Source organism: Agaricus bisporus (genome assembly GCF_000300575.1).
Source record: "Agaricus bisporus var. bisporus H97 unplaced genomic scaffold AGABI2scaffold_2, whole genome shotgun sequence".
In the NCBI taxonomy this organism is placed as follows: domain Eukaryota; kingdom Fungi; phylum Basidiomycota; class Agaricomycetes; order Agaricales; family Agaricaceae; genus Agaricus; species Agaricus bisporus.
In genome coordinates, this window is record NW_006267355.1 from 368,339 (window position 1) to 393,774 (window position 25,436).

Here is a 25,436-nt window from a genome sequence, read left to right on the forward strand (position 1 = left end):
TTCAAAAACTCGCTTTCGGTTTAAAACATTTTTTTTTTTTTCTTTTAAAGACATTTTTTTTGGGGAAATTCTTTTTTTTTTTTTTTTTTTTTGGCCGGTTTGCATGGATGTAATTTTTTCAAAAAGTTAAAAGTGTTGGAATTTTTTTTTTTTTTAGTTTTTTTTTTCAAAGGGTCGTTGGAAATTTTTTTTTTTTTTTTTTTTTTTTTGCAAATTTTTTTTGGGTTCTTTTGATCTTTAAAAAAAAAGAAAAATAGGGGGGGGGGGGGGGGGGGGTAAAGAGAAAGAAATAGGATAGAAAACGTTTTATTTGGTAAAGTAGTTTGTCAGATCTAGACCTGAGATTGGAAGTCGCCATTGTTCTGAGCTCAAACGTTCGGACTCAACTAACTTGAGAATGATCACACGGAGAGAACGGACGAACACATGAGATTTGGAATTTGATGCCCTACAGCGCAATAGCCTCGGGCTAAATCGGACAGATTTCTCCTCGGGAAACGAGGTTTTGTTGATTAAAATAGAGTATGTGTCGAGAAATTCGGAGGACAGCTCGGACTTGTTGACAATGACGCCGAACAATAATCACGAGGTTTGAGTGATAAGCACATCATGCAATTCGAGCGAAATATAGCAGATAAGACTTAGAGTTGAATGCTTCTCTAATCATGAGAAATGTCCAGAACCAGAATCTTAGATGCTGATGACGTGACGACGAGCATTCGAGGGACCGATGGCTCATCATAAGGAGATTTAGCCGTCGAGATTCAGGACGCGAGCTGAACCGTACATACTTTTCGACGATTACAAAGTCAGATTATCCGTTTCGTAAAGGATACCTCTGACCCCAGAGTCGCGCATATGTACCCAATCAGCACTGGCCACAGGCCTTCTCTATTCTCCTCCACTCCAGCTGAACAGTACCCAAATCTGCAGTTCATTATGCATCAGTCAGATTGCACGTAAAGACTCATCACCTCAAAGAATGATCCAAGAAAAGTTTCATTTCCAAAGTGTTTCGTGTCCGCATGGTCAATTAGTTATATTTATATGGTTCGTGCTTTATGAATTTTGACGTCTTCTCGAGGCCTACAAAATAAAGGTTGGAGAGCAATGAAGTTTGAGCTAGACGTGAGGCGTACTTGTCCTGCGCGTCAGTGGCGACAGATCCTAATCTCTGTACCACTTGCATACCAGAGCTGACTCGACCAAAGATTGTGTGTTTGTTGTCAAGGTAAGGTGTCGGAGCCAAGCTTATAAAAAACTGAGATCCTATCGAATACATGAATAAATGAAGTTGATAGAGACGAAATTCTACATACCATTCGTATTAGGACCTGAGTTTGCCATTGCGAGAATTCCTGCTCCAGTAAACCTAAGTTCCGGGTGAATTTCATCTTCACTTCGGAAAGCCATGATAAATTTCGATCCAATTGTTGAGCCAAACACTGAGAACTCACAACTTTTGTCCGTATATGCTGGTTCCTCCTCTCCCAGTTCCAGTAGGATCTCCGCCTTGAATCATGAAATCCTAGTATTAGGAGTTAAATTCAGATACCAAACAATAAATCTAACACTTACAGAGATTATGCGATGGAAAATGACACCATTGTAATATCCTTTCTTTGCGAGCTCGGCGAAGTTTTTACATGTCTGTAGGGTTCGTTGAGCACTTGGGCACTGGTTCAAAGACGATAGATACCTTTGGTGCATGATTCCAATAGAGCTCAAACTGGATGTCACCCATACTGGTCTCAAGGACAACAGATTCTGCTGCAGCCATGGTAGTAAGTAAGTAGTAATGCAAGTTAGACCGATCTGTTTCACGTGAGATATGTCTGCCGTTGATCCGTTATCGATCACCGTCCCATTTTGATGGCGACTCTTAAAGTTCATCGACATCCGTGGCATCCTAACCATGCGCGCGGTCATTCAAAGAGTAGCATCGGCCTCTGTTACAGGTAGCTTCCGTATCAATTCGAACAAGATTGATTGACTAAGTCTCCCCCACAGTCGATAATGAAATCATCTCCAAGATATCAAAAGGACTTATGGCTCTGGTGGGCATCGGCACGGGTCTGTTTTCCTATCATTTCCGCACTGCTTGAGGGAAATTCTCATTGCTTCAAATGAACAGAATAGACGATACAGAAGCCGACATAACAAGTATCACGAACAAAATGTAAGCTATAAAATTGAAGGTTCAGCTGCAAACATCTGACCGGTAACCTACTTTGCAAGCGTGAACCTTCGAGTCTTCAATGATTCCGCGGACTCAAATAAGATGTGGAAAGCGAGCGTAAAAGATATCGATGGAGAAATTCTTTGCGTTTCGCAATTCACTTTATTGGCCAATACTACTAAAGGGAACAAACCGGATTTTCATAAAGCCATGGTATGTATTTCATTAATCAAACATTGTGAGTGCTGTTAATGATTAATGACTAGTCAACTGAACCTGGTCGTATAATGTACGCCACGTTTCTGGAGAGGTTGGGTCAGGCGTACAACCCCGAGAAAATTCAAGGTATGCGCGTGCTTTTTTCCCTGAAAGTTATCAGCGACATTTACTTTTGACGCAGATGGAAAATTTGGTGCCATGATGAACGTTAGCTTAACAAACGAGGTAGGAAAGGCGCTACCGACTTTTGTAACGTTGTTGAACATCCTCTCTTTCAGGGACCTGTGACGTTCACGATTGATTCTCGGAAATTCGAGTATGTGGATGCGCCTCCAGCAAAGCCAATCAAGGCAGCAAAGGGAGCTAATACCCCTCGGAGTAGAGAAAAGTCTGCTCAACCGGATAGCAGTTCATAGTGGATTCCTGGGAGTACTCGTCACTTTTCGCTGTCTGTGATGGCAAGCAATGAAGTCTGATTTTGTTGATACAAGAGCGTCGACTAATCGACATCTATCGTACACATGGTGCAATTGCAGAGCGGCCACCACGTTCAGTGAGGCAATACCCCTTCGATATTCTTCTAAGTGCCATATAATGCCAATGCCAGCGAAAACGAAAATACTATTCGAAAAACGAAAGAAGCACCTATCGACATATTTTTCTCAGCTTCGCTTGCGGTATACTGGTCGGTGATAATGTAAGTTTCGAAGGTGAAAGTAATATTAGATACTGCAGAAAGAATTGCGCACCTTAAACGATGCTTTCAGCGGTAAATGGTAATGTCGACAGGGCCTTAAAATACAGATGCGTCCTCTGACATGGTAGCGCGAAGGTAGCATCACGAAAAAAGGGAAAATAAGCACATGGTGCCTTCATGTTGATCTGAATTGAAAGGCGCTGCTGTTATCGAATAGGCTCATAAAGTGGGGCTGTGTGTGTTGCGACGAAAAGCATGAGTCGAACTGACTGTGCTCTCAAGGGGGTAGATAGGACGCTCCTGCTCATTCAAACGATTCGCCTCCTCCCATGGCCTTGGGCGGATTGATAGTAGGGCAGGAGCGGATACCACGATGCAAGAATTACAAATAATATATTTGCAGATGAATATCTATGGCTAACTTGAAAGTGTAGTGCACACTGGTTCAGAGACGTCTCATTATATTTGAAGGCCAATGTTAATATGGACAGCCTTGACCTGGGTGTACCTGCGGCGAGAAACCCATTCGGTCAGTAAGTATAGACTCTATGGGTTTCATTGATACGCACGTATCAAGACCATATTGGCCCATTTCTCTCCCCATACCCGACTGCTTGAAACCGCCAAATGGGACTTGCCTTTCTGGGCTTTGACTGGAGTTGACCTGTGATATGAAATGAACTCCAGCTCGATCTCAAAGTTGAGTATCGGGGGACGTACGAAAATGCTTCCAGCTTCGAGATTATGCGCCATACGAACCGCTAAAGATACATTTTGAGTCAGCACGTTGGCGGCGAGCCCATAGGTGGTATTGTTGGCCCATTTTGTCACCTCTGTCGAGAGTGAGCACTTCTATTAATACTCTCGCAAGGATCTCTCACCTTCCTCGGTCTTGAACTTGACGATGGAACATACCGGACCGAAAATCTCTTCTTGCATGATTTTCATATCCGCCTTTACCTCAGTGAAGATTGTTGGCTTAATGAAGTATCCAGTATCTCCAATCCTTTCTCCTCCAGAGTGAATGTGTGCGCCCTCGGCTTTCCCGGATTTGATGTATCCCAAAACACGCTACGACATTGTAAGGTGAGATTACAGAAGTTGATATACACCTCAGACTTACATCCAACTGCGCGCTGGAGACTTGCGGACCGTGTTGGACTCCAGCGTCAAAAGGACTGCCAGTTGCCTCTGCCAGTGACTCAGCAACCTTCGCGAATGCTTGCAAAAACCGGTCATATATTCCTTCCTGCACGTAAATTCGCGATCCAGCTGTGCAAGTCTGACCTGCTTATTGTTATAATGTGCGTAGACCACCGGAAATCTGTCACATACCCGCAGCGAAGCTATGAAGCATCAGTATCGACGTGTAGCTCAATGTAGTCAGAATATACTCACAAAACCCCCATGCTTGCCCACTTGATGGCCTGCTCGAAGTCGGCATCATCGAAAATGATGGTAGGGCTCTTCCCTCCAAGTTCCAGAGTTACTTTCTTGAGATTCGAATCCGCAGAGGCTTTGAGAATCTTGCGCCCGGTGAGCGTACTTCCCGTAAACGTAATCTTCATGACCGACGGGTGTCTCGATATGGCATCTCCAACTGTGTGACCTATCCCAAGCGTTGAGGTTTGTCATAGACATGAAACGCCGTTAATCACTCACCATATCCGTTGACAATGCTTACAACGCCTGGCGGGAAGCCAGCTTCCTTGATAAGGTCAGCTAAGAAAAGCGCAGTAAGCGGCGTGAGTTCAGACGGCTACAAGAAATTCAGCATGGACCGTGAAGCTAGTATAATGGTTACCTTGAGAACCACAGTATTTCCTGTAGCCAAAGCCGGAGCTAGCTTCGCAGCCACCACTCCCTAATGGTCAAGTATCAGAGATGCCCTCAAGCAGACCACATTGGTACCCACCAAAGGGAAATTCCAAGGAGTAATCGCTCCCTAGAAAGTCGGTTAGCCGCGTCCAAGAATAAAATTTCTGTATAGCTATACGTACGCAGACGCCAAAGGGTTCATGCCTGGTGTAGGCCAGTTTATTTTCTGATGGCTACTCGCGTCGATTTTGAGCTGCCCCACATAGCTCGCAATGACGTACCTCAATTGTCTTGCCGTGAATCTTATCGGACCAACCAGCGAAGTATCTAAATGTACTGACAGCCCCCGGAACAACAAAGTATTTGTTTACGAGGAGGGGCATCCCTGGAAATCACGTTTATATCAGCGTTTATTAAGTAAAGAACACCGAAAGATCCACCCACCGACGTTCAAGGCTTCAAGTGCAGCTAGCTCATCTGTATGTTGCTCAATGAGATCTGCCAGCTTCGCGAGCAGTCTTCCACGCTCTGATCCCGGAACCTTCAAACCCCACGTTGTTCTGTAAGCCTATTACGAATGAAGGTTAGGATCCTTGTTTCAATATTCAAGTAAGAAGATAAAGCACCCTTTCAGCGGCAGCTACAGCGACATCAACGTCCTTTGATGTACCACCAGCAATGGAGACGATAACTTTCCCAGTCGCTATAACGGTACATCAGAATGCTATATTAAGACAGGAATAAGATCACAAACACGGATCGACAACACTGTATGTGTATAAGTTAATTTTTGTAAAGCTAACATGAATAGTCGACACGTACTCGATGAGATCTCCACCTTGAACCGGGTCAGTCCATTTTCCATCGATGAACAACCTGCACAGATTATAGTTCCAACAGCAATAAGTAATTCAAGTAAGCTAACCCGGTATTGAAGGTTACAGAGCCCTTGTAAGTGGGAGTGTCGAAGTTGTGAGTGTACGTTTGTGGCATGTTTGGAGAGAAGGCTTGAGGATTGGAGACGATTTATTTCAACGCTTTATATCGAGTTTATATACCTTTTACCAGTCCCCGTTGGGGCAGAGGAACTACGAACTTAGGGGTAAGAAGGCGCGGAGGATTCCGAAAACGGGGCAAGCAAATAGCTCCGATTCCCACTGAAAACTTGAAACAGTGAATTATACGATCAGTCTGTTTCTGTTTCAGTTGCATTTGCGAGAGTTGCGACCCCCTTTGGACTTGGTGGATCGCAGGCACGTTAGGGCACGTTGAACCCGGTTGAACCCCTGTTGATCGAATCCTATTTTTGAAACCGTGAGAACACATTGTTGGGTTGCGGTTCCGAATCCCTTTATTCTAGGGTTCTTGTGGTATTACAAATCCTTTAAGGACTCGTAATAAGTGTTTGTGATAAGAGGCACAGAATCCTGATTTCCACTCGCTTTGACGTCGAGGGCGGCTGGATTATTCAGACATCATTCATTCATTTATTTCCAGAGCTCAAGCGCTCAGAGCGCTCAAACGACACGCGTAGTATTTAATGTTGATTTGATGTTATTGTGTGCGACAATTTTGTAATTATGTCACGCTGCTCTTTACAGAACGTGACATGTATCACAAGAAAGATGTGATTTTAATCTTGTTGCCTTATTTGAAATCAAGTAAATACTATTGCTTCAATAATGATTCAATAAAGTAGCTGCTTTATCGATTCATGATCGCTGGCGCAGCGTATATGAACTTCCAGAACAACGTGGGGAGAAGCTTCACAAGGTGGAATGTGATAGAATATGCTGCGGCGGACACGACAGAATTGTGACTCGGCTGAGTCAGCTTAGAAGTAGACGTTGCTTGTTCTCTACTACGCTCACCATGGATTCTTTCGATAATTTCCAATACGACTCTGCTTCGTCTTATGGCGGAATCGGTGTCTTGGACGATACCTCTTCAGTTTACACTGCCAATACTCAAGACAATGCCTCGGTCGATCTCTCAACTCTCTCTATTTCTGAATACAATACTGCTGCATCACCGAACGGAAAGACTTTAGACGACTCGCAACCCAATCCTGCGAGTCTCGATGAAGATTTTGACTCAGTCTTGGATGATCTGAAAGACGAGGCTGCTGTAGATCTTCCTCCTCATGCTTGCAGGTTCGTCGCATCCACCTTATTCACTCCGAGCTCCACCTAACCGCCAACAGTTATTGTGGTATCCACTCTCCGGCCTCAGTCGTAAAGTGCTTGATATGTTCCAAGTGGTTTTGCAACTCGCGCGGCAATACTTCTGCATCACATATCGTCAATCACCTCGTCCGCGCTAAACACAAGGAAGTCATTCTTCACGCTGAGAGTCCTCTTGGAGAGACCACTCCGGAATGCTATAATTGCGGCTGTAAAAATGTTTTCATGCTTGGCTTCATTCCCGCCAAGAGTGATACGGTTGTCGTGTTGTTGTGCCGGTATGTAGTTCTACTTTATGCTACCAGATGTGGATGTGGTTAACGTGCGCCAATCAGACAGCCCTGTGCTGCCATTTCCAAAGACATCTCTTGGAATGCTTCGTTGTGGGCCCCTCTTATCGATGATCGCTCCTTTTTATCTTGGCTGGTTAAGCCGCCCAGCGAAACCGAACAGCTGCGTTCTCGTCAAATTTCATTCAACCAGATCAACCGTTTGGAGGACCTCTGGAGAGACAATGCCAACGCTACTCTAGAAGATCTAGAGAAGCCTGGAGTTGACGATGAACCCCAGCCTATCCTCTTACGCTACGAGGATGCTTATCAATACCAAAACATATTCGGCCCTCTTGTAAAAATCGAAGCCGACTACGACAAAAGGTTGAAGGAGAGTCAAACTCAAACCGATATCACCGTACGTTGGGATTTGGGTCTTAATCAGAAACGTGTTGCGTGGTTCTGTCTCCCAAAGCTCGAGAGCGGAGAAGTTAGACTTGCAGTCGGTGACGAGCTAAGGCTGAGGTATCAGGGCGAGCTGCATAAGCCCTGGGAAGGGGTTGGTCATGTCATCAAGATACCCAACAGTAAGTTCGGGCTTATTCCTAATTTAAACCCATTCCTGAAAGTTGTAATGTAGATGTTTCCGATGAAGTTGGACTCGAGCTGAGGAGAACGGAAGGAGTCCCATCCGAGTGTACCCATAATTTCGCTGCGGACTTCGTTTGGAAATCCACAAGCTTCGACAGGATGCAACTCGCCATGAAGACTTTCGCAGTTGACGAAAAGAGCGTCAGTGGTTACATTGTACGTGTTGCAGTGCGCTTGTAGCGAGGACCCCTACTTATCGCGCCATTTAAGTACCACAAACTGCTTGGACATGAGCTGGAGCCTCAAACTCTTAGAACGCAGATGCCCAAGCGTTTCTCGGCTCCCGGCTTACCTGAACTCAACCATTCACAAATGTATGCGGTCAAGAGCGTTTTGCAGAAACCCCTCAGTTTGATCCAGGGCCCCCCTGGAACTGGCAAAACTGTGACGTCGGCCTCGATTGTGTATCATCTCGCGAAGATGAATCCTGGACAAGTTCTAGTTTGCGCACCTTCAAATGTGGCGGTCGATCAGCTCACTGAGAAGATCCATGCCACAGGCCTTAAAGTTGTTCGTCTTACGGCGAAATCGCGCGAGGCGTTGGATTCGAGTATCAGCTTCTTGACTTTACATCAGCAAGTCGCCAACAGCACAACCCACGTGGAATTGCAGAAGCTGATTCAGCTCAAGAACGAACAAGGAGAATTAAGCAGTAATGATGAAAGGAAATACAAAACACTGATCAGGCAGTGCGAGAAGGAGATACTAGGGGTTGCTGATGTGATTTGCTGTACTTGCGTTGGTGCAGGAGATCCGAGATTGAGCAAGTTGAAGTTTAGAACCGTGCTGATTGATGAAGCCACACAAGCCGCTGAACCCGGTAAGTTTTCCTTGCTTTCAACATATGGTTCAAGCTAATATATGCATAGAATGTATGATTCCCCTCGTTCTCGGGTGTAAACAGGTGGTTTTAGTTGGTGACCATCAGGTAAGGAATACCTTTCAGTACTCTCTCCGATTTTTCTCACCTCTCTTACTTGTAGCAACTCGGACCGGTCATCATGAACAAAAAAGCGGCGCGTGCAGGTCTAACACAGTCGCTCTTTGAGCGACTTGTGGTCCTTGGCAATAGGCCGATACGACTCCAAGTCCAGTACCGCATGCACCCTTGCTTATCCGAGTTTCCGTCCAATATGTTCTATGAAGGAACGTTGCAGAATGGTGTTACGGCGCCTGAACGTTTGAGGAAGAACGTCGATTTTCCCTGGCCTGTTCCTGATACACCCATGTTCTTCTATCAAAACTTGGGACAGGAAGAAATTTCAAGTAGTGGCACTTCGTTTTTGAATCGGTACGTTGATCATGGTACCTCTCCTGACTCTATCTCACATCTGGTTCGCCAGGACTGAAGCATCAAACGTCGAGAAGATTGTCACAAAGTTTTTCAAATCCGGCGTCGTCCCAAATCAAATCGGCATCGTTACACCTTATGAAGGTCAACGGTCGTACATTGTCAATTATATGCAATTCAATGGGTCTTTGAAGAAGGATCTATACAAGGAAATCGAAGTGGCTAGTGTTGATGCGTTCCAGGGACGGGAGAAAGATTATATCATTTTGAGCTGTGTCAGGAGCAACGAACATCAGGGAATTGGATTCCTGAATGACCCAAGGCGTTTGAACGTTGCGCTGACTCGTGCTAAATATGGAGTCGTGATCCTTGGTAATCCCAAAGTCCTCAGCAAGGTGCGTGTGAATGCTTCTGGTTCGACCGTTATAAGCTTATACTTTTCCCGCAGCATCCTCTCTGGCACTACCTACTGACGCACTATAAGGAGAAGAACTGTCTTGTCGAGGGCCCGTTGAATAATTTACAACCTAGTATGATCCAGTTCAGCAAGCCTAGGAAATCCCTCGCGAAGTCTATGGATCAATTCCGCCGTCACGAAACCAATGCTCGTGACTACCTGGCGATGACCAACAATGCAATGATGGACCGTAAGTATCACGGCAGACCATCAGTCTCTTCGATAGCTAATGATGTATCAGCTACGGCAACAATGTCTCGGCGCTCGGGAACTCCTAGTCGCTTTGACGCGAGTTTCTATCGCACTCACGACGCGCTCAGCTACATCCCTTCCGATGTTCAGTCCCTTCGCTCTCAAGCGACGTATTCTTCTGGTTTACCTGTGTTTGGAGCACCTGGACCTTTTGGGCCTGGCATGCCCCGCGTTCCTGGCGTTGGAAAGCGAAGCACGTACAGTTATGCTTCCTCTATCGTCTCTCAGGACGCTGGTCCCAGCGTTACAGACAACGGCAGCGTTGTGGGTGGGGACAGGGGAAGTAATGTCAACATTGCTTACTCCCAGAGTGACCGCTTGAGAAGACGATCGTCGTTTGGGTCAGCATCTGTTACCGGTCAAAGTGACCTCGGCAGTCTTTCGCAATTTGATTACAAGAGCCAAGATGATGGCAATGATATGGATGACATGAAGTCGCAATATGCTGGGACGCAATCCGGAGTTACGGTCTTCTGATCGATGCTTGAGAATGGATCTACGAAAAGGCCTGATCCCGCTCCCCTGGTGCCGATATCTGTCCCAAGTGTCTGGCTATGAGGACTTGCATTTGCGCTGACTGCGGTCAGTGCCATTCGCCGGCCGTCCTCGTCACTGGATCTTACATTTTGTGAAGGAAGTTTCCTCTGCGGAGACTGATCTTCTTGGAAACACTGGACCGTCCTCTTGCCTGTTTCGTAGACTGCCCTTGACGTAAACCCATCAGAGGTTATTCGCTGTTGCACCGACCTTTGCAAATGCTCCGAGAGGGTGGATTGTTTTCTTGTAAAGAGAGGAAAATTTATGATATGGATAAGTATGCTATATAGAATATGGACGCTCGTATGGTTGTATGGAGATATGTATTAAGAAGTGTTCATGGGAGACTCGCATAATGTTATGTATTACGTTGATAGCAGAGCATGTGGCCAATTGAGTCCAAACAGGAACAGAAGCGCGGAACTGAATTCTCATCTCACCTCTTTTGTCTGCTTTCATTCCTTTCTTCACAACTCCAGTACGTTGTTGTCGGTTTTATATTGCTCATCTGGCAGCTCATCAAGCACAAGGGCAGCGCTCTTCTGCAGTTAAATTTATACCCTTTGACTCAAATCACCGCCCCGTTGTGATTATTTAACCACGCCGGCCACCCAACTTCCCTCTTTTTTTTTTCATCCATCTTCGCAGTCGTTTCTCCATTCTCGTTCTTTCGCCGGGGCGCCATTCTATTGACCCTCAATTTATATTGCCAAATTGGTCTCAAGATACTACCAAAAATCGTCGGGCTCTCTTAAGTAAAAAAATTTCCAGGCTCTCTCTACCCCTGTGTTTTTATCGATCGACACCTGACCTCGACCCATTGAACATGTCCGATGCATGCGCGTCGAATTCAGGAGTATATTCGGTCACAGGAACGGAAGACATGAATGTGGAAGCTGCGCCGACAACAACGCCGTCTTTCGAAGGGCGCGTAGAGATGCCCCATCCCGGCGGGAGGCCGATAGAAATTGATGAGACATGTGAGGCTCCGGAAGATATGGAGAATCTGCAACAATATGAGGAAGTCAGGAGCAGTGAAGCGGCAAACAATGCTATGCCCGGACCCATGCCGACTCTGCGTTCATCCAGCTCCTCTTCCGCGTCGTCCTCCACATCCTCCACATCCTCCTCTTCCACTACTCCTTCGTCGGTATCGGCTACGTTGTCAAAGACCTTAGACACGCCTAGCGCATTCGATCATCCCGGTGTTGTTGTCGAACAGGCCACTAGTGAGGAGCATATGCTTGCATTAAGCATTGGACAACAAAGCGATGTCCCAACAATGTCAAGTACAACGAGCCTTGATTGCCTCAAAGGCGCGGAAACGAATATCGCTCCGACATCACCTTCGTCGTCTACCTCCTCTCTTCCTCAAATGACTTGTCAGCTTCCCACTTCTACATCCGTAACCAACGTCCCAGATGAAGGGCATGATCAAGAGTCATACGGGCTTTTATCACTTCTCCGTCCTCGTACTCCTACCAACCACAATCTAAACGTCCGATTCGCACCGTTACCTGAACTGGCACCTCGAAAACGAAAATCTTCAGTACCGCTCGGTATGGCCGCTCGGACACAGTTGACGAGGAGAAGACGGATGTATCAGGGAAACTATGATGATCGGGACCCTTATCGACCGAGATTATATGTACACACTGAATTTCGCTCGGAGGAAGGGAATGGTGGAGCTGATAGTGCCGAGCTACGCATGTTGAAGAAAAAGGTACTTGATAAATTGAGGAAAGAAGAAGAGGAAGGGCTGGAGGAAGATTCCCTTGTTGTGTTGGCAAAGAAGATGGGTAGCGCTGGGAAACATCTTTGGAAAAAGATGTTGACGCAAAAAGCTACACGGGAGGACTTGAATTCGCTCAACGAGCAACGAGCCGGTTCGCCTGGGGGAAATGCTGAGCCGCCTCTATCTAAAACAGAGGGATCAGTTACCTCACCGCCGCCAGTGGAGAAGGAAGAAGAAAAAATAGATCATTTCGATGAAAAAGCTCCCATCTGGAACAAGCTGCAAAAGGCACCATTTCACAACCTACATTCGCCCACATTATCTACGACATGATGCAATGAATGTACATCCGTACCGCGCCATTGCCACTGTTTCTACCCATGATCGACCCCCCTTCCTCGGCTTCCTCGGTTTGTCTACGTCTCTTGTTCTTCCTCCTCGGTCGCTCTACCTCCTGGAACCCACGCCCTCCCCCGACTCTTGTGACCCGATCGTTTTCCCACTATCTGCATTTCATGATAGAACGTGTCATCGTCGACTTTTTCTCCAATTTTAAATGTCTTCTCGCAATCGCAATCTCTCCCCTTTCGGTCACGTCTTACGCTCACAGAGCAATTAATATTATTTTCTTCTTTTTTTGATTTTTCTTTGCGTTTTGGGTGGTACTACACTTGGAATAGTTTTTTTCTTCTTTCTGTGTCACCCCTTCGCCCCTCGCCCTCCTCTACATCATCGCAGGATGATGTATTTCGATTGATTTAGTGCACACAGGGCTCCCATATACCGATTTACGGTGACTAGAAACTTATCATTGGGGTCTTCGAATAATATAGCGCTGTCTCTTCCGATCATGGGGTGAAATTGCGCATGTGCGACCGTGCGACGGGTTCAACAGTTCGTTAGTACCCATCATATATGACGCTGAGTTGAGGTACTTCCACTTTGGGTACTTCAATATCCCTATGATTGAGCTTAAGTAGCAAGCACTTCATTCACCTACTCTGATAAAGTGTCGAGTTATGGTGAGTAAAAGGATGAAAAAGCGTCGTCGTTGGTTAAGTTGATGGTCGGGACGTGTATGAATTGGAAAGAATCGTGTTATTGTGGCAAAGCGGCCGGACTTCCCAATTCCTTCTATTTTTAGCGCTCTTATATGACCCGCAACAAATCTACCTTTTCGCCTCATCCAGGTGCGTCTCCGAAATGAACGCACTAATCCTATGTGGTTGAATAGAGTCATACTTCAATACCAGTGAGCCTTTCAAGCCAGGTTGTGGGAACACCGAATAGTTTAAGACGGAATTTGGTAATTACTACCTTCAGGCTTCGAACCACATGTTTAGAAAATATCATAGCCGTTACAAAAGTCATGCTTGTCTCGATTATGACGACTTAAGCTAAATAACTCCAGCATATAGCACTAAAAACAGTACTCTGGCCATCGTATCACATAGATGTGATTGAGCTGTGGCTTTCGTTAGGGAACACATTGGTTATAGATTAAGCCTCTAATTATGGATGCATTTCTGATCGGTTTGTAGCTGTCTGGCAGGGGGTTCTTAAAGGATTTCCACATTTGCTTCTGCAGACATTCAGGCTGGACCTGGAGTATTGGGGAGCCAAGAATGCGGAAATGAAGAGGAATATGCACTCTAGGTACGGTCGAAGTATTAAAGTGATGTGGCTGGGTTTGTTCGATTGTATGTATCATAATTGGCATGTCCTGTTGTTTTGGTATACGTAAGAAGCGATGATGCATGGGCTCTGGCTGGCTCTGGGCTCTCTAAGCCTCTCTAAGCCCGTTTGTTCGCCACAAAGCAGGGATTATGTACCTGGTTATTTTCCGAATGTATTCCCATAGCACAGCATAGCACAGTCATATCCAGTCGATCGTGAACGCTGTGGAAACTCAGATTGCTTACCCACTCGAGAGGTAAGGCACAACCAGGCACAACCAGGCATTGAATGGGATGATTAATGAGAGGTTATGCTAGGTTATGGTGATTGTAAGGGTGATTGAACATAGGACCGGGAACCGTGTCATCCTGGTGTCATCTCGTCTCTGTCAAATGTATTTGATTATATCGGGTTTACAGGTTGGTGGATGCATGTGACGCAAACCCAAGTATCTCAATCTTGGCAATTCATGGATGTTCCTGGAACATAGAGAAAGATACATGTTTCGTTCCGGAAAAGCACAGAAGAATTTGTCGATTAAAGGAGGCCGAGATGAGACCGATAACGATGAAACGAGTCGGGGTCCTTGAGTATTTGTCGGATTTTGAATCTGGCAAGATGCCGATAAAGAGTGATAATGGCTTGGCTTTATCGTCGTACATAGAAATGAATGAGGTCTTCAACATTTTTTTCCTTTCCTCGCTTGCGACGAAGGACGTCAAGCAAGCCTGAGTGTGGCCTTGACCACACAATAGCCGAGAGCATGTAGGGAACGTGTCCGACGATCAAGGACATGGCTCTTACGGTCCGAATATAATAATGATACGAGCGCCGTGATTTGCTGTCTGATGCAGGGGGTATACATTTGGGACATCGACTAGATTGTGATTTTGTTGTTTCATGACGGCAATACCACACTAAGTGTGGTACTTTGTCCAATTTCGCGTTGCAAGAGCAGACAAACAATCTGTCAGGATGGTCTGGTCGTCATAATACCGTCGGGTGAGCATTGCTGGTGAGGGGACCAGGACTGGGGTGAAAGGACCGAAAGTTCCGGGGACGAAAGGCTGAACTTGCGTAAAATGACTTCAGCAGGGAGAGCCTTATATATGTTCCAGAACTGATCCTAGAACCCCGAGAGTATTGACTTCCTGTGACTGTCATATTCATTCACCGGTATATCCGGAATTGCACAGGTAGAGCAATACAGACATATATATATCGATGTCCAAGACCTGAGGTGATAGTAATGGTTCGAAGAGGCATTCTGACATCCCAGCGCGAGGGCTTGTCGTGTTGTTTGACTTTGATATGACGGCTGAGCGCTGACATGGATAATGATGCCACTTGTTCCTGCCTTGTGAATTGTGATCGGGATCGACATGGGAAGAAGGTGGAGCCAGGTTCAATCGAAAGGCTACGCGATTGACGAGGAAAATGTTGAAGCATTAATATTTGTTCACGACGAACTGCCTCCCTAGCCTTGGGCCCTTGGCCTTAGGGCCCGGAATAAGAGACTCTGAAAGAAAAGAAAATGGAAAGAAAGATTACCTAAGGCTATGGACACGCGTGACGGTGGAATTAGATTTCATCCCCATTCTTACCCCTGCGGTCCAACTCGTTCCAGCTCTTTTTTTTCCGGCTTAGCTACCTGACACTTCCTCTCTTTTGCGTCTCGCCTTCGAAGACCAGTTTTCCCGTTTACTGACCCCAACCTAATTGTGCGGCCTCACAAGCCCGTGATCCTAAATTCTCTGCTGGACCCGGTTCAACAAGTCGTTGCTACTCTTCTTTCCGTTTAGACACCTAAAAACCTGAACAAGATGTCATGCACCAGCTCTCCGACTTTGACGAGCACAAATTTAGTGGTCACGGATAGTCTTTCAACATCGACCACTACACATGTTACCACTCTGCCGCCTTCTACCACGACTATAACAATAACACCAGCATGTCCCTCATCACTCAGTGTATGTCCTTCTTTGCCCCCCTCTGTAACCACATCGGAGATACCAGGTTTGCATTTTCTTTTTTATGGAAGTACTTTTAACTCACAAATTACGCTAGGTGAAACAACGACCTCGGTGGAAACAGTCACTATAACCGTACCAGTAACATCTTCGCAACTGACAACACTTTTTGGCACTTCTTGCACGCAATCCGACGACTCCACCAATGATCCAACTCCGCCAGTGACTTCTGAGCCGACGACGACCACGACGACATCTACATCCACCACGTCTTTTAGCACTCCTCCTCCGACTGTAATTGTGTCCGAATCCAAATCCACCCAACCAGATGGCGTTGTTACTCCGGTCATGCACACTGTAACCTCTACCTTACCACCGGTAGCAATCCTGCCATCAGCCACTCTCAATACCAATGCCGGCGGGTCTGGCAACTCCGATTCGCCGCAACATCTCGGTCCAATTATTGGTGGTACAGTGGGTGGCGTCATCGGTCTTTCCGTCATCGTTCTCCTCGCATGGTTATTCGTGTAAGTCACCTCGTTTGGTTGAGTATAATACACTAATTTAGAGATTTTAGTCGAAGAAAAAGATGGGACGATATCTTTGATAATGATGATGCAGTCCCAAGCATGGCTGCTACTGCTTCTTTCAGGGGGGAAAAACCGGCGCAAAGTACGCCTAGACCATACCAATACGGTCTGGTTGGGTATACAGAGAGCCAATCCCTCACGTCTTCCCCCAATTCTCGCCGTCCTTTATCTTTAACTGACGAGTTCGACTCTCACCATCGAAATAACTCAACTACGCCACTTCTTGCCACGTCAGCAACCGGAGTCTCTACCAGTATCAACGCGTCCGTTTCACGTCCAGTCTCGGCCACTTCAGCCCATGGATACGACGCCAATGCTCAAAATACATCATGGGATCCTAATCGCTTGTATGGCGAGCCAACGCAACAGCTTTTGCAGCCGACTCAGGTTGCCGCCCACCCCATCGATGTGGTTGCTGGTGTAGCTGCAGTCAGGACGAGCCTGGGGGATCCGCATCATCGCGCTGGAAGTCCCGTCAGTTTCCAAGAGCGACGAGTGCTGCAAGTGATGAATGCCGATTCAACCCCTCTCAGCCCTTCTAGCCCCGCTCCTCGTCCTTCGACCCCGACTGGCAGAAGCTCACTTGATCCTCAGCGAGACGGCAAAGGTAGACTGATTACAAAAGGGGAAAAGGCGCCTATTGTGCACCTTGACGGAAGCCGCTACCAAGAAGGCGCCGCTGGCAGTAGTTATGGTCCTACCGATGCTACTATGCCTCCCTCATACTCAAGATGAGATGGAGGTGACACGCGTCGCTTTCCCTGACGAATATAGTTACGAAAAAGATTTCTTGGTTCTGACTTGGCGACCTCTGGTCCAGAGTGTTTAACGGACTTATCTATCATGGTTTTTCATTCGGGTCTGCATCCGGACAGTACAAGTATTTGCATATCTTCTCAATTCGATACGAACTCATTTTATAGTTTGATCCTTGTCTTCTCTTGCTTTCCTGTCGTTACTTCTATCTCATTATTGCATTTATTTTCGAGTAATTATTCCCCCGCTCATACTGTCATATATGTCCACCAGCATTCCTTTTCCCGCATTATTGAGAGAGGGTATTATTTTCGTTATTCAGGTATTGCAACCATCATTGGCTTTTTGTAGTCTTATCTATTTTTGTTAGGGCGTTACTTATACTAATGAACAGACAATAATCGAAAGTTAAAAAAAAGAGCTTATAACGGCCCTGGTTACTTTTAAAATTCGAACCTTGATGCTCATAAATACAACGTCAAAGATAAGGCAGAAGAAAGCCAAGTACAATCACAACATTACGTGATAAGACAATGAGCCCATTGTTCTGTGGCTGTTCTGTAGCACCCACGCGCATTGTTCTCAACTTCAACTTTAGACGCGTGGTGTGGAACTGATCCGACCCAGAGTGCTTTTTCTTTTATATCGACCCAACGATGCCATCTTTTCCCTTTCACCCACTTTCACCCACTTGACCTCCTTCAGGATCCGGACTCTTTTTTAATTAGTTTCTTCGGTGCTGGTCGCCTTTCATATTTTTATTTTTATTCTTTTACTTGGACTTTCTCATTCACTTTCCTTTCTCTTCACGATGCTATTCAACGCTCGCACGAGTAAGTTTTTCTTTCACATTTTTTCTATGAGTTGATGCAGACGTTGACCGGTTTCATTACTCTAGTCACATTTATAGGTCTCAATGCTATTCGCATCTTGAGTCTCATCTCATTAATCCTCGTATTTGCGAGTACGATATTCGTCATGGTCTACAACGTGAAAGCCATGAATTATTTCGAAGCCAATAAAGGCTTACACATCGACTTGAGGGACTGTGATTACATCGAGTACGTTTTTATTTTTGAACGTTCTGTTTCTATCAACAATATCCCTGACAACTAGGGTTATTTTTGTGTTACAGGAATAGTACCATTCCTAATCAACCGGCTGGTGCATTTTGGGCGATTATATCAAGCTTGTTGATCATGTGTCAGGCGATCATTCTGTTCTGTAAGTTATAATTGTTTGGGTAGTGGGATTGTGGTTCTGATGAAATCTTGAATGTAGTGTCAGAGTTAAGTTGGCCAATCAAGTTCTTTGATCGCTACTTTCCTGTATTGGGATCCGAGTTCGGTCTTGGTGCTCTTGGAATCTTCCAAACCTTGTAAGTAATCTCCTGTCATCCGTTTTGATTAATCTCTCTGACATTCACGCTTCACCCCCTCGGTAGAATTGCCACTCAAATTCTTTCTCACTTCGTCGACGATTTTACCCTCGTCTCAGCTTTCTTCCTCTTCTCCATCGGCTGCGTCAACATATTCCTCGGTCTCATCTTTCGCGCATCCGCCAAACCCAAACGATCGATCTCTCAATGGAGAACTAAATCTCAAAGCATTCTTCCACCTGTATACTCTCCCCCAACATTCTCGGTCAGGAATACTGTACTACGGGATAGTATGTACAAAAGTCCTGGTCTTCCCGATGAGCAATTCGGTTATGGGTTTAGTACTCGTGGAGAGGAAAAGGCGAAATTGAGAGGCTTCATACTTCGGAAACCTGATGAGGCTTTGTCGAAAGGTAGTGTGCCGCAGAGTTCGGCTCCACCTTCAAGGAGGAGTAGTACTAGGAGTGCATCAGATATTGATGCACCTAGGACGAGGTTCGCTGGGGTCCAGTATTCGACATCACATAGCAGACCATCTTCACAAAACGATGGATCTGAGACGCCTAGGCCAATCAAGACAAGTTTAGGAAAACCAATTCCTTTCTAATCGAAGGGAATTCTACGCCCACAACGTTTTGGCTTTGACCGATACCAATTAATACCAATGGACAATTGTTAACCCTCTCAATATTCATGTCTCCATTCTAGACGCACTCATACTGGACGATTTCAAATACATCTTGGACATTTTGTAGCTTATACTCATTCTTTCTTGACGATCAGTGGATCAGGACTGGAATTTTTTCTTGATTCACTTGTAATGATTATGATGATGATGATGATAGCGATGTTGATACTAGTAACCTCCATTCTCGGCGGACCTTTCTTATTGTTGTGGTACATAGCCTTCAAGTATTACTTACTTGTTAATCATCAGAACCGTAGGTTTATATATACTTCAATTGAACTACTTTCTACTGTTACAGATAAACCCACTTATGGTTTTCACCATTGTATTCTTATAAGAAGCAGCGGAGGTAATGATAGCACTAATAAGAACGGTATGGACGCAAATCCGTTCCAGCAATAATTCTTTGGGTTTTGCGGAACTTAAGGACTTTTCTTGAAGGATTTTAGACTACTGTACTATTACGACCGGGTGTTCACTGTCACTTACGTAATCATGACAGCTGTCACACGGTGCCTAGTTCACAAGTCAGCAATGGCTGATGACATGATGTTCACGGGCCGAGCCCGTGATGACATAATGTTCACAGCCACTCAAGTTATTGAGGGATTCTCGATGCCTCGACGTTGCTCAGCATAGTGAGGATCCCTGTCATGCTTATTTGAGTAAATAATATTCAACAATAAGCATACTCAACCATCCTAGCCAGCGGATATTAATAAATTTCCTTTTTTGGATATGTTTTCCGCCTTTGGATATGTCGCAGCCAATAGGAATCAAGTTCACACCACTCGATTATGTGATAACGTGAACCAAAATAAGTTCAAAAAACGGGTTGATTACTGATAACGTGAACACCCGGTCGTAATAGTACAGTACTGCCAGTGTATTTCCGGGGTCTTAATATTTACTTCGCCGGATCTCACAGTGATGATTCAAGAATACTTAGACTTGGGGTTGACTGGATGGCTCTCCGCACGGAGTAAAAGAAAACATAAGGAAACTCGCAGATTTTTGTTTCAAAAGTTGGCAACGAGGATGCCCAGCGTATCTGACATTTCATGTAAGCATGTTACGCTTTACAACTAATAACTAATTATAGAATACTATAAATACTCATATAAAAGTGAGGTAATTTTCCTCTTTCCCTCTTCCTGTACTCGATATGCATATTATCCTTGATATTGTTGTTGTGACTACGCTTGGTTGAATGAATGTAAGTCTCTATCTTGAAACTCGTAATGAGGCGTATAGGCTTTTTACATTCAAGTTATATGTGTTCCTTAAAACTGTCATTTCAAGATGTTCCTAACGCAAGTCGTCCATTACGCAGCTCCGTATTTCAGACAAGATATCAATACGTACACAGGAAGTAATGAATGAAAGTCAATGCCAAGGCAGCAAATACACGAGTATTTCAATACATATTCCGAGTCCATCTTACTGAAAAGAAAAAATCTGCTTCACCGGAATACCGACGAAAAACTAGAACCGTTCTTCCAAGACCTATGAGTAATCTTGTGTCAACGAAGGGAGGTGTCAACCTTCATAGGGGTCGACATTGACAGGAGAGCAAGCAAGTTGGGAGGATAAATGCCTGGTCTAAAGAGGAAAAATAGTTACGAATTTAAGCCAATGGCCAAAAGCTCTAACTTACGATTTCATTAAAGTTGTCACAGCAGACAGCCTGAGCATTACAGTTATTGCCACTGATGGCAAAATCGGAAAGGGGAGTACAGCCGAAACCGAGAAGGTTGATGGGAATATTCATTATCTCGGGGACCGCCTGAACTTGATTGCCTGAATTATAGTCGCTGAGGAAATGGAGTGCGCCGATGCCATGGAAAAAAATACCTACAGCAATGGGGCTCACCAATGTTGCATCGACTAACTGCACTGGTGGTTTGATACCTTCCGGGAGCAGGGATTGCCTGCAAAAGAGAGCAAGGTTTTCAGCCAATGGGGCGCATGTAGTCAACTCACAGAAACAAGAGCGGGAAGAGCTACGAGAGTAGCGACAAGGACACGAAAGAACATTCTGTAATGAAAGCTTGCAGAGTGTTGTAAAAACTAAGAACGAGAGTGCGAACGAAAGGACGAGAGCGAGCTGAAGAGATTCAATACGTCGCGATCGTCCTATTTATGTCTGACAGTAATTGGAACCTTGCCTTACCTTCTGGATCGTACGACCAAGGCCTTCGTCAATCTCATCCACTTTAACAAAGTGTCGTCAATCGAGGGTCATTGATGACTTTTTGATTCAAATCAGATCCGTCCATCGTCCCTTCCACCAAATAGTGCACAATACGTCATAGCAAGCAAGCCACTAGTGGCCTGACAACTGGTTTTGCTCGCCGCTCGGTATTGTAGGAATAGTGCCATTCCTAACCAGCCAGCTGGTACATTTTGGGTGATGAATGAACATATCAAGCTTGTTGATCTGGCATGTGTCAGATAATCATTCTCTTCCGCGAGTTGTAATTATCGGGTATTGGGACTGTGGTGTTGATGAAGTTTAAGCGTAGTGTCAGAGATTAGTAGATTGGCCAATGAGGTTCTTTGACCGCTCCTTTCTTGTATCCGAGTTCTGTCTTGGACTCTTGGTGCTTTTGGACTCTCCCAAGCCTTATAAGTAATATCCTCTGAAACTCGTCCATTATCACTCTGATGTCCATACTTAACCCCTTGATTAGGATCGCCACACTCAGATTCTTCCTCACTACATCGACGATTTCACCCTTTTCGCAGAATTCTTTCTCTTCTCCATCGGTTACCTCAACATATTCATCTTCCGCGCATCCACCAAACCCAAACGATTAATCTCTATATGGAGAACTAAATCTCAAAGCATTCTTTTACCTGTATACTCTCCCCCAATCAAATATTCTCTCTCAGTCCGCAACACTGTGCTACGGGATAGTGTTTACAAGTTGGGCCTTCTCTTCCCGATGAGCAATTCGAATTTCGATTATGGGTCTAGTACTCGTGGAGAAGAAAAGGCGAGATTGAGAGGTTTCTTGCTTCGGAAACCTGATGAGGCATTGTCGAAAGGTAGTGCGCCCGGCACCGCAGAGTTTGGAACTTAGTACCAGGAGTGCATCGGACGTCGATGTACTTAGGACGAGATTTGTTGGGATGGAGTATTCGAGATCGCATAGCAGATCATCGAACCGATGGATCCGAGATGCCCGGATCAATCCAGTTCCTTTCTAGTCCAAGAGAGTTCCGCGCCAACAACTTACTAGCTTTGACCATACCAATGTTGATGGATAATTGTTGACCGTCTCGATATTCATGTCTCTGCTCCGGATGCATTCATACAGAACAATCTCATATACAACCTAGACTTTCTGTAGCTTATACTTGACGGTGGATTAGGACTGGAATTTTTTTGTAGCGATGATTATGATGATAGCGATGTTAATACTAGTTCATACCATCCTCTAAATATTCAAACTAGCCGGTGCCAGTGAATAAAGAAACTCACGCGAAAAGCATACCAATATCAATTAAATACATATCTAGTATATCCTTAAACAATCTACTGTTACAGATGAACCTATAAAGAACGAGTGACATATACCACAATACATACGACAATAATTCAAAAATGTAACAAGTGGATCAACATGAAATGAACGAAAGAAAAGAAACAAGCACTATATCAAGCTCATCCTCAATACCCCCTCCTCAATCTCACATTCTCCTCCCTCAACCTCTTATTCTCTTCCCTCAAATCATTCAAATCCCCGACATACTCCTCCATCAACACCCTCAACTCCTGCTTCCAACCCCTCCCCATCTTCACCAAATCCAAATGCATACCCATCAACTCCGCCTTATTCTCCATTTGATATTCATACATCACATCCTTCATAATCGACTTCAATAATTCATGCGCATTACCAGTCGTAGGTGTTCCTGATACATGCGCAGGGTGCCGCGGTTGGCGAAAGAGTGGTGAAGCATCCCATTGTTGTTTACCAGGTCCGTGACTTTGAGTTTGGGAAGAAGATGGTCGACGAGGTGTGACCTGCATCGAAAGAGTCCTCTCCCTTTCGCGTTTGTCATCCTCTGCAGCTTCAGAAGCACCACTTTCATCATTCGTTTCTTCCCTCGATTCATTATCCTCCGTGAATCCAACCGATTTGACTCGTTTCGTACCCTGGGCATCGCGGCTCTTTCCCTTTCCAGCCTTAATCCACTCCGTCACCTCAGGAGTTCCTAGTCCGAGCATCGCCAGAGCCTTTTTCTTCTGCAATGGCATAGGAGTAATAGGTTGTGTCTCTATGCCAGGTAAATCTGGTGAAGGTGTTCGATCTTCTTCAGCCAACTTCGCAAGAGACGAACGGAGAACAGATGAACGAAGATCGGAAACGGCTCCCGTCGAAACGGAAGGAATAGATGGTGCTGGTGCTGAAGATTGTTTTTGGCTCGACAAGGGGGATGTAGCCCTTGTGCGAGAGGAACGTGAACGGAATGTGGATACAGAATCTGAAGTGATGGTGGACAGGTTGCTACGGGGCCGTTCGGGAGGACGGCTAGTGGAAATAGAAGGAAAATCTAGTTGGGGCACAGTGGAGATTTCTGCAACCTCCACCGTGGAAGCGATAGACGATGTCCGGGGCCTAACAGGATTAGACATCATGCTCCGTCGAGCAGCTTGTGTTGCCAATGCAGTTCTGGCCGAATTGCTCCTTGATTTGTTGGGCGACGCTGAGGTTAGAGGGGCGATTTTCTTCACCTTAGTGGCAGCCCCGTTGGGGTCGAAGCTCATACTGTTTCGATGTGGGTCTCTTGCGGGCGACAATACGTTTTTGGGGATTGTAGCCTTTGTCAATGAAGCCCGTTTCGGTGTTCCACCTTTCAATGATACTCTTCGAGTGGGTGTCACGGAAATAGTAGAGCTCGCTTGAGCAGTCCGTGAGCGTAAAGGAGAGGGCGTCGACTTAAATGCCGAGTTATCGGCCAGCTTCTTAGCAAGGGTTCTGGGTGTCCCTTTCCCTTTAATATCACTAGGTAAGCTTTTGAGTTTTTTCTGGAAAAATATATCAGATATCTGAACAGTTTGAACAAATATAAACGGACCTGAACCGCCAAAGTGTCGACAGAGTGACCCAATTCGCTGACAATGAAGGACTTGGGTGGCTTATCCAGAGCCCGCAAATCCTGAACCAACAGTTTGCCATTCTCGGTCCCGACGTATATGGAAGCTCCTTCTGGAGAGAATCCGATTGTTGTCGGCGAGACTTTCAAATCTATCATGCGAAAGATACTAGTTCAAAGGGGGCGAAATCAGAAAAATCAACAATCACATTCAAAATCAGGAATACACACCCTTTCTCCTTGTCCATGTCGACAAGCGCAACAACGCCGCTGGCCATGGCCACTGCAACCAATGTCTTACTGAAGGGGCTGCAGGCTAAAGCTGCAATACTTCCCCCTGCTTCGTTCATTGAGATAACCTTCAAAGGCGCAGAAGGGCGAGTAGTTTCATAGATAAACAACTGATCGTAAAAGCCAACCAAAAGACGAGTGCGGATGTGGGAGTGGAATACGCATATGGATGAGGCATGACTTGAAGGCAGACCTCGAAGGGTAGTCTGTGAGCCAGTCGAAAAATTGTGTATATGAACTGCATTGGAAAGTCCGCACGCGAGAAGGGTAAAGTCGTTGGAGAGAGACAAGGTCAGGACATCGTGATGGAATGGACCCAACGTTTGGATGACTTCGGGAGGTGAAGTATCGCATTCTAAGATGTAGACTTGGGCTCCTGTGCTGAAGACAACCGTGGTTGGGTCACTGGCTGCGACACAACGAATCGTATGGCCATCTTCGAGAGCATGAAGAGTTTGAAGTTGATTGGATGATGGGTTATATCTACTGATGGTTTGCGCAGAAGCCAGATAGAGAACCGAGTTGTCGGTGGCCCATGCGCTGGCCCGATATTCGTCTGTTGGGTGCAGTCGCGAAGGAAGGTGCGACGGCGACGACCTGAGCGTCGGCGAATCTGCGATTGCAAGCGCGTCTGCTGCAATAACGGAAAACATTGACGACTATCAAGCTTCCAGAACCACTGAACCCAT

The 25,436-nt window shown here is 45.6% G+C and overlaps 10 protein-coding genes across 10 annotated transcripts; 5 read left to right on the forward strand and 5 right to left on the reverse strand.

The window, feature by feature from the left end:
* Positions 1–460: 460 nt before the first annotated feature.
* Positions 461–1,785, reverse strand: AGABI2DRAFT_190219 (hypothetical protein). The gene is made up of 7 exons (XM_006457747.1): positions 1,700–1,785; positions 1,579–1,650; positions 1,458–1,528; positions 1,320–1,399; positions 1,140–1,269; positions 792–1,086; positions 461–734 (listed from the first exon to the last, which is right to left on the reverse strand). Exons 1-6 carry the CDS (start codon positions 1,778–1,780, stop codon positions 1,044–1,046), a joined length of 477 nt encoding a protein of 158 aa, XP_006457810.1. The 5' UTR covers positions 1,781–1,785; the 3' UTR covers positions 461–734; positions 792–1,043.
* A 124-nt stretch (positions 1,786–1,909) lies between these two features.
* On the forward strand, positions 1,910–2,883 carry AGABI2DRAFT_176400 (hypothetical protein). The gene is made up of 7 exons (XM_006457748.1): positions 1,910–1,958; positions 2,011–2,073; positions 2,140–2,179; positions 2,239–2,392; positions 2,446–2,524; positions 2,580–2,623; positions 2,677–2,883. Exons 1-7 carry the CDS (start codon positions 1,916–1,918, stop codon positions 2,812–2,814), a joined length of 561 nt encoding a protein of 186 aa, XP_006457811.1. The 5' UTR covers positions 1,910–1,915; the 3' UTR covers positions 2,815–2,883.
* Positions 2,884–3,554: 671 nt separating this feature from the next.
* On the reverse strand, positions 3,555–5,906 carry AGABI2DRAFT_148348 (hypothetical protein; the record flags this gene model as incomplete). The annotated part of the gene is made up of 16 exons (XM_006457749.1): positions 3,555–3,603; positions 3,665–3,759; positions 3,816–3,928; positions 3,977–4,166; positions 4,219–4,377; positions 4,499–4,704; positions 4,758–4,854; positions 4,900–4,959; positions 5,011–5,040; positions 5,096–5,146; positions 5,195–5,298; positions 5,358–5,481; positions 5,540–5,616; positions 5,678–5,681; positions 5,717–5,789; positions 5,839–5,906. The coding sequence occupies 16 exons, from the start codon at positions 5,904–5,906 to the stop codon at positions 3,555–3,557; spliced, it is 1,500 nt and encodes a 499-aa protein (XP_006457812.1).
* Positions 5,907–8,676: 2,770 nt separating this feature from the next.
* Positions 8,677–10,881, forward strand: AGABI2DRAFT_190222 (hypothetical protein). The gene is made up of 7 exons (XM_006457750.1): positions 8,677–8,839; positions 8,889–8,947; positions 9,003–9,310; positions 9,363–9,705; positions 9,759–9,957; positions 10,009–10,601; positions 10,654–10,881. The coding sequence occupies exons 2-6, from the start codon at positions 8,894–8,896 to the stop codon at positions 10,494–10,496; spliced, it is 1,392 nt and encodes a 463-aa protein (XP_006457813.1). The 5' UTR covers positions 8,677–8,839; positions 8,889–8,893; the 3' UTR covers positions 10,497–10,601; positions 10,654–10,881.
* Positions 10,882–11,003: 122 nt separating this feature from the next.
* On the forward strand, positions 11,004–13,030 carry AGABI2DRAFT_133665 (hypothetical protein). The gene is made up of 2 exons (XM_006457751.1): positions 11,004–11,034; positions 11,087–13,030. The coding sequence occupies exon 2, from the start codon at positions 12,265–12,267 to the stop codon at positions 12,622–12,624; it is 360 nt and encodes a 119-aa protein (XP_006457814.1). The 5' UTR covers positions 11,004–11,034; positions 11,087–12,264; the 3' UTR covers positions 12,625–13,030.
* Positions 13,031–15,112: 2,082 nt separating this feature from the next.
* AGABI2DRAFT_190224 (hypothetical protein) lies at positions 15,113–15,362 on the reverse strand (the record flags this gene model as incomplete). Its single annotated transcript, XM_006457752.1, has 1 exon — positions 15,113–15,362. A coding segment is annotated over exon 1 (240 nt), but the record flags the coding sequence as incomplete, so codon positions are not given.
* A 429-nt stretch (positions 15,363–15,791) lies between these two features.
* Positions 15,792–17,263, forward strand: AGABI2DRAFT_114849 (hypothetical protein; the record flags this gene model as incomplete). Its single annotated transcript, XM_006457753.1, has 3 exons — positions 15,792–15,984; positions 16,036–16,465; positions 16,516–17,263. The coding sequence occupies 3 exons, from the start codon at positions 15,792–15,794 to the stop codon at positions 17,261–17,263; spliced, it is 1,371 nt and encodes a 456-aa protein (XP_006457816.1).
* Positions 17,264–17,970: 707 nt separating this feature from the next.
* AGABI2DRAFT_198818 (hypothetical protein) lies at positions 17,971–19,284 on the forward strand. Its single transcript, XM_006457754.1, has 5 exons — positions 17,971–18,117; positions 18,183–18,345; positions 18,420–18,508; positions 18,566–18,662; positions 18,729–19,284. Exons 1-5 carry the CDS (start codon positions 18,096–18,098, stop codon positions 19,267–19,269), a joined length of 912 nt encoding a protein of 303 aa, XP_006457817.1. The 5' UTR covers positions 17,971–18,095; the 3' UTR covers positions 19,270–19,284.
* A 1,605-nt stretch (positions 19,285–20,889) lies between these two features.
* Positions 20,890–21,387, reverse strand: AGABI2DRAFT_114851 (hypothetical protein; the record flags this gene model as incomplete). The annotated part of the gene is made up of 4 exons (XM_006457755.1): positions 20,890–20,952; positions 21,008–21,150; positions 21,209–21,281; positions 21,334–21,387. The coding sequence occupies 4 exons, from the start codon at positions 21,385–21,387 to the stop codon at positions 20,890–20,892; spliced, it is 333 nt and encodes a 110-aa protein (XP_006457818.1).
* Positions 21,388–22,951: 1,564 nt separating this feature from the next.
* Positions 22,952–25,400, reverse strand: AGABI2DRAFT_176407 (hypothetical protein; the record flags this gene model as incomplete). The annotated part of the gene is made up of 3 exons (XM_006457756.1): positions 22,952–24,388; positions 24,439–24,625; positions 24,688–25,400. 3 exons carry the CDS (start codon positions 25,398–25,400, stop codon positions 23,027–23,029), a joined length of 2,262 nt encoding a protein of 753 aa, XP_006457819.1. The 3' UTR covers positions 22,952–23,026.
* Between the last annotated feature and the right edge of the window lie 36 nt (positions 25,401–25,436).

Bases quoted from the DNA above. Each gene is read 5' to 3' on its own strand.
- AGABI2DRAFT_190219 (XM_006457747.1), bottom strand. From the start codon at position 1,780: ATGGCTGCAGCAGAATCTGTTGTCCTTGAGACCAGTATGGGTGACATC. The intron at 1,529-1,578 runs GTAAGTGTTAGA...TCCTAATACTAG, and splicing joins TTTTCCATCGCATAATCTCT to GATTTCATGATTCAAGGCGG. The intron at 1,400-1,457 runs GTGAGTTCTCAG...GGCTTTCCGAAG, and splicing joins AGCATATACGGACAAAAGTT to TGAAGATGAAATTCACCCGG.
- AGABI2DRAFT_176400 (XM_006457748.1), top strand. From the start codon at position 1,916: ATGCGCGCGGTCATTCAAAGAGTAGCATCGGCCTCTGTTACAG. The intron at 2,393-2,445 runs GTATGTATTTCA...ATTAATGACTAG, and splicing joins CGGATTTTCATAAAGCCATG to TCAACTGAACCTGGTCGTAT. The intron at 2,525-2,579 runs GTATGCGCGTGC...CTTTTGACGCAG, and splicing joins CAACCCCGAGAAAATTCAAG to ATGGAAAATTTGGTGCCATG.
- AGABI2DRAFT_190222 (XM_006457750.1), top strand. From the start codon at position 8,894: ATGATTCCCCTCGTTCTCGGGTGTAAACAGGTGGTTTTAGTTGGTGAC. The intron at 8,948-9,002 runs GTAAGGAATACC...TCTTACTTGTAG, and splicing joins TTTTAGTTGGTGACCATCAG to CAACTCGGACCGGTCATCAT. The intron at 9,958-10,008 runs GTAAGTATCACG...ATGATGTATCAG, and splicing joins CAACAATGCAATGATGGACC to CTACGGCAACAATGTCTCGG.
- AGABI2DRAFT_133665 (XM_006457751.1), top strand. From the start codon at position 12,265: ATGTTGAAGAAAAAGGTACTTGATAAATTGAGGAAAGAAGAAGAGGAA.
- AGABI2DRAFT_198818 (XM_006457754.1), top strand. From the start codon at position 18,096: ATGCTATTCAACGCTCGCACGA. The intron at 18,509-18,565 runs GTAAGTTATAAT...TCTTGAATGTAG, and splicing joins TCAGGCGATCATTCTGTTCT to TGTCAGAGTTAAGTTGGCCA. The intron at 18,663-18,728 runs GTAAGTAATCTC...CCCCCTCGGTAG, and splicing joins CTTGGAATCTTCCAAACCTT to AATTGCCACTCAAATTCTTT.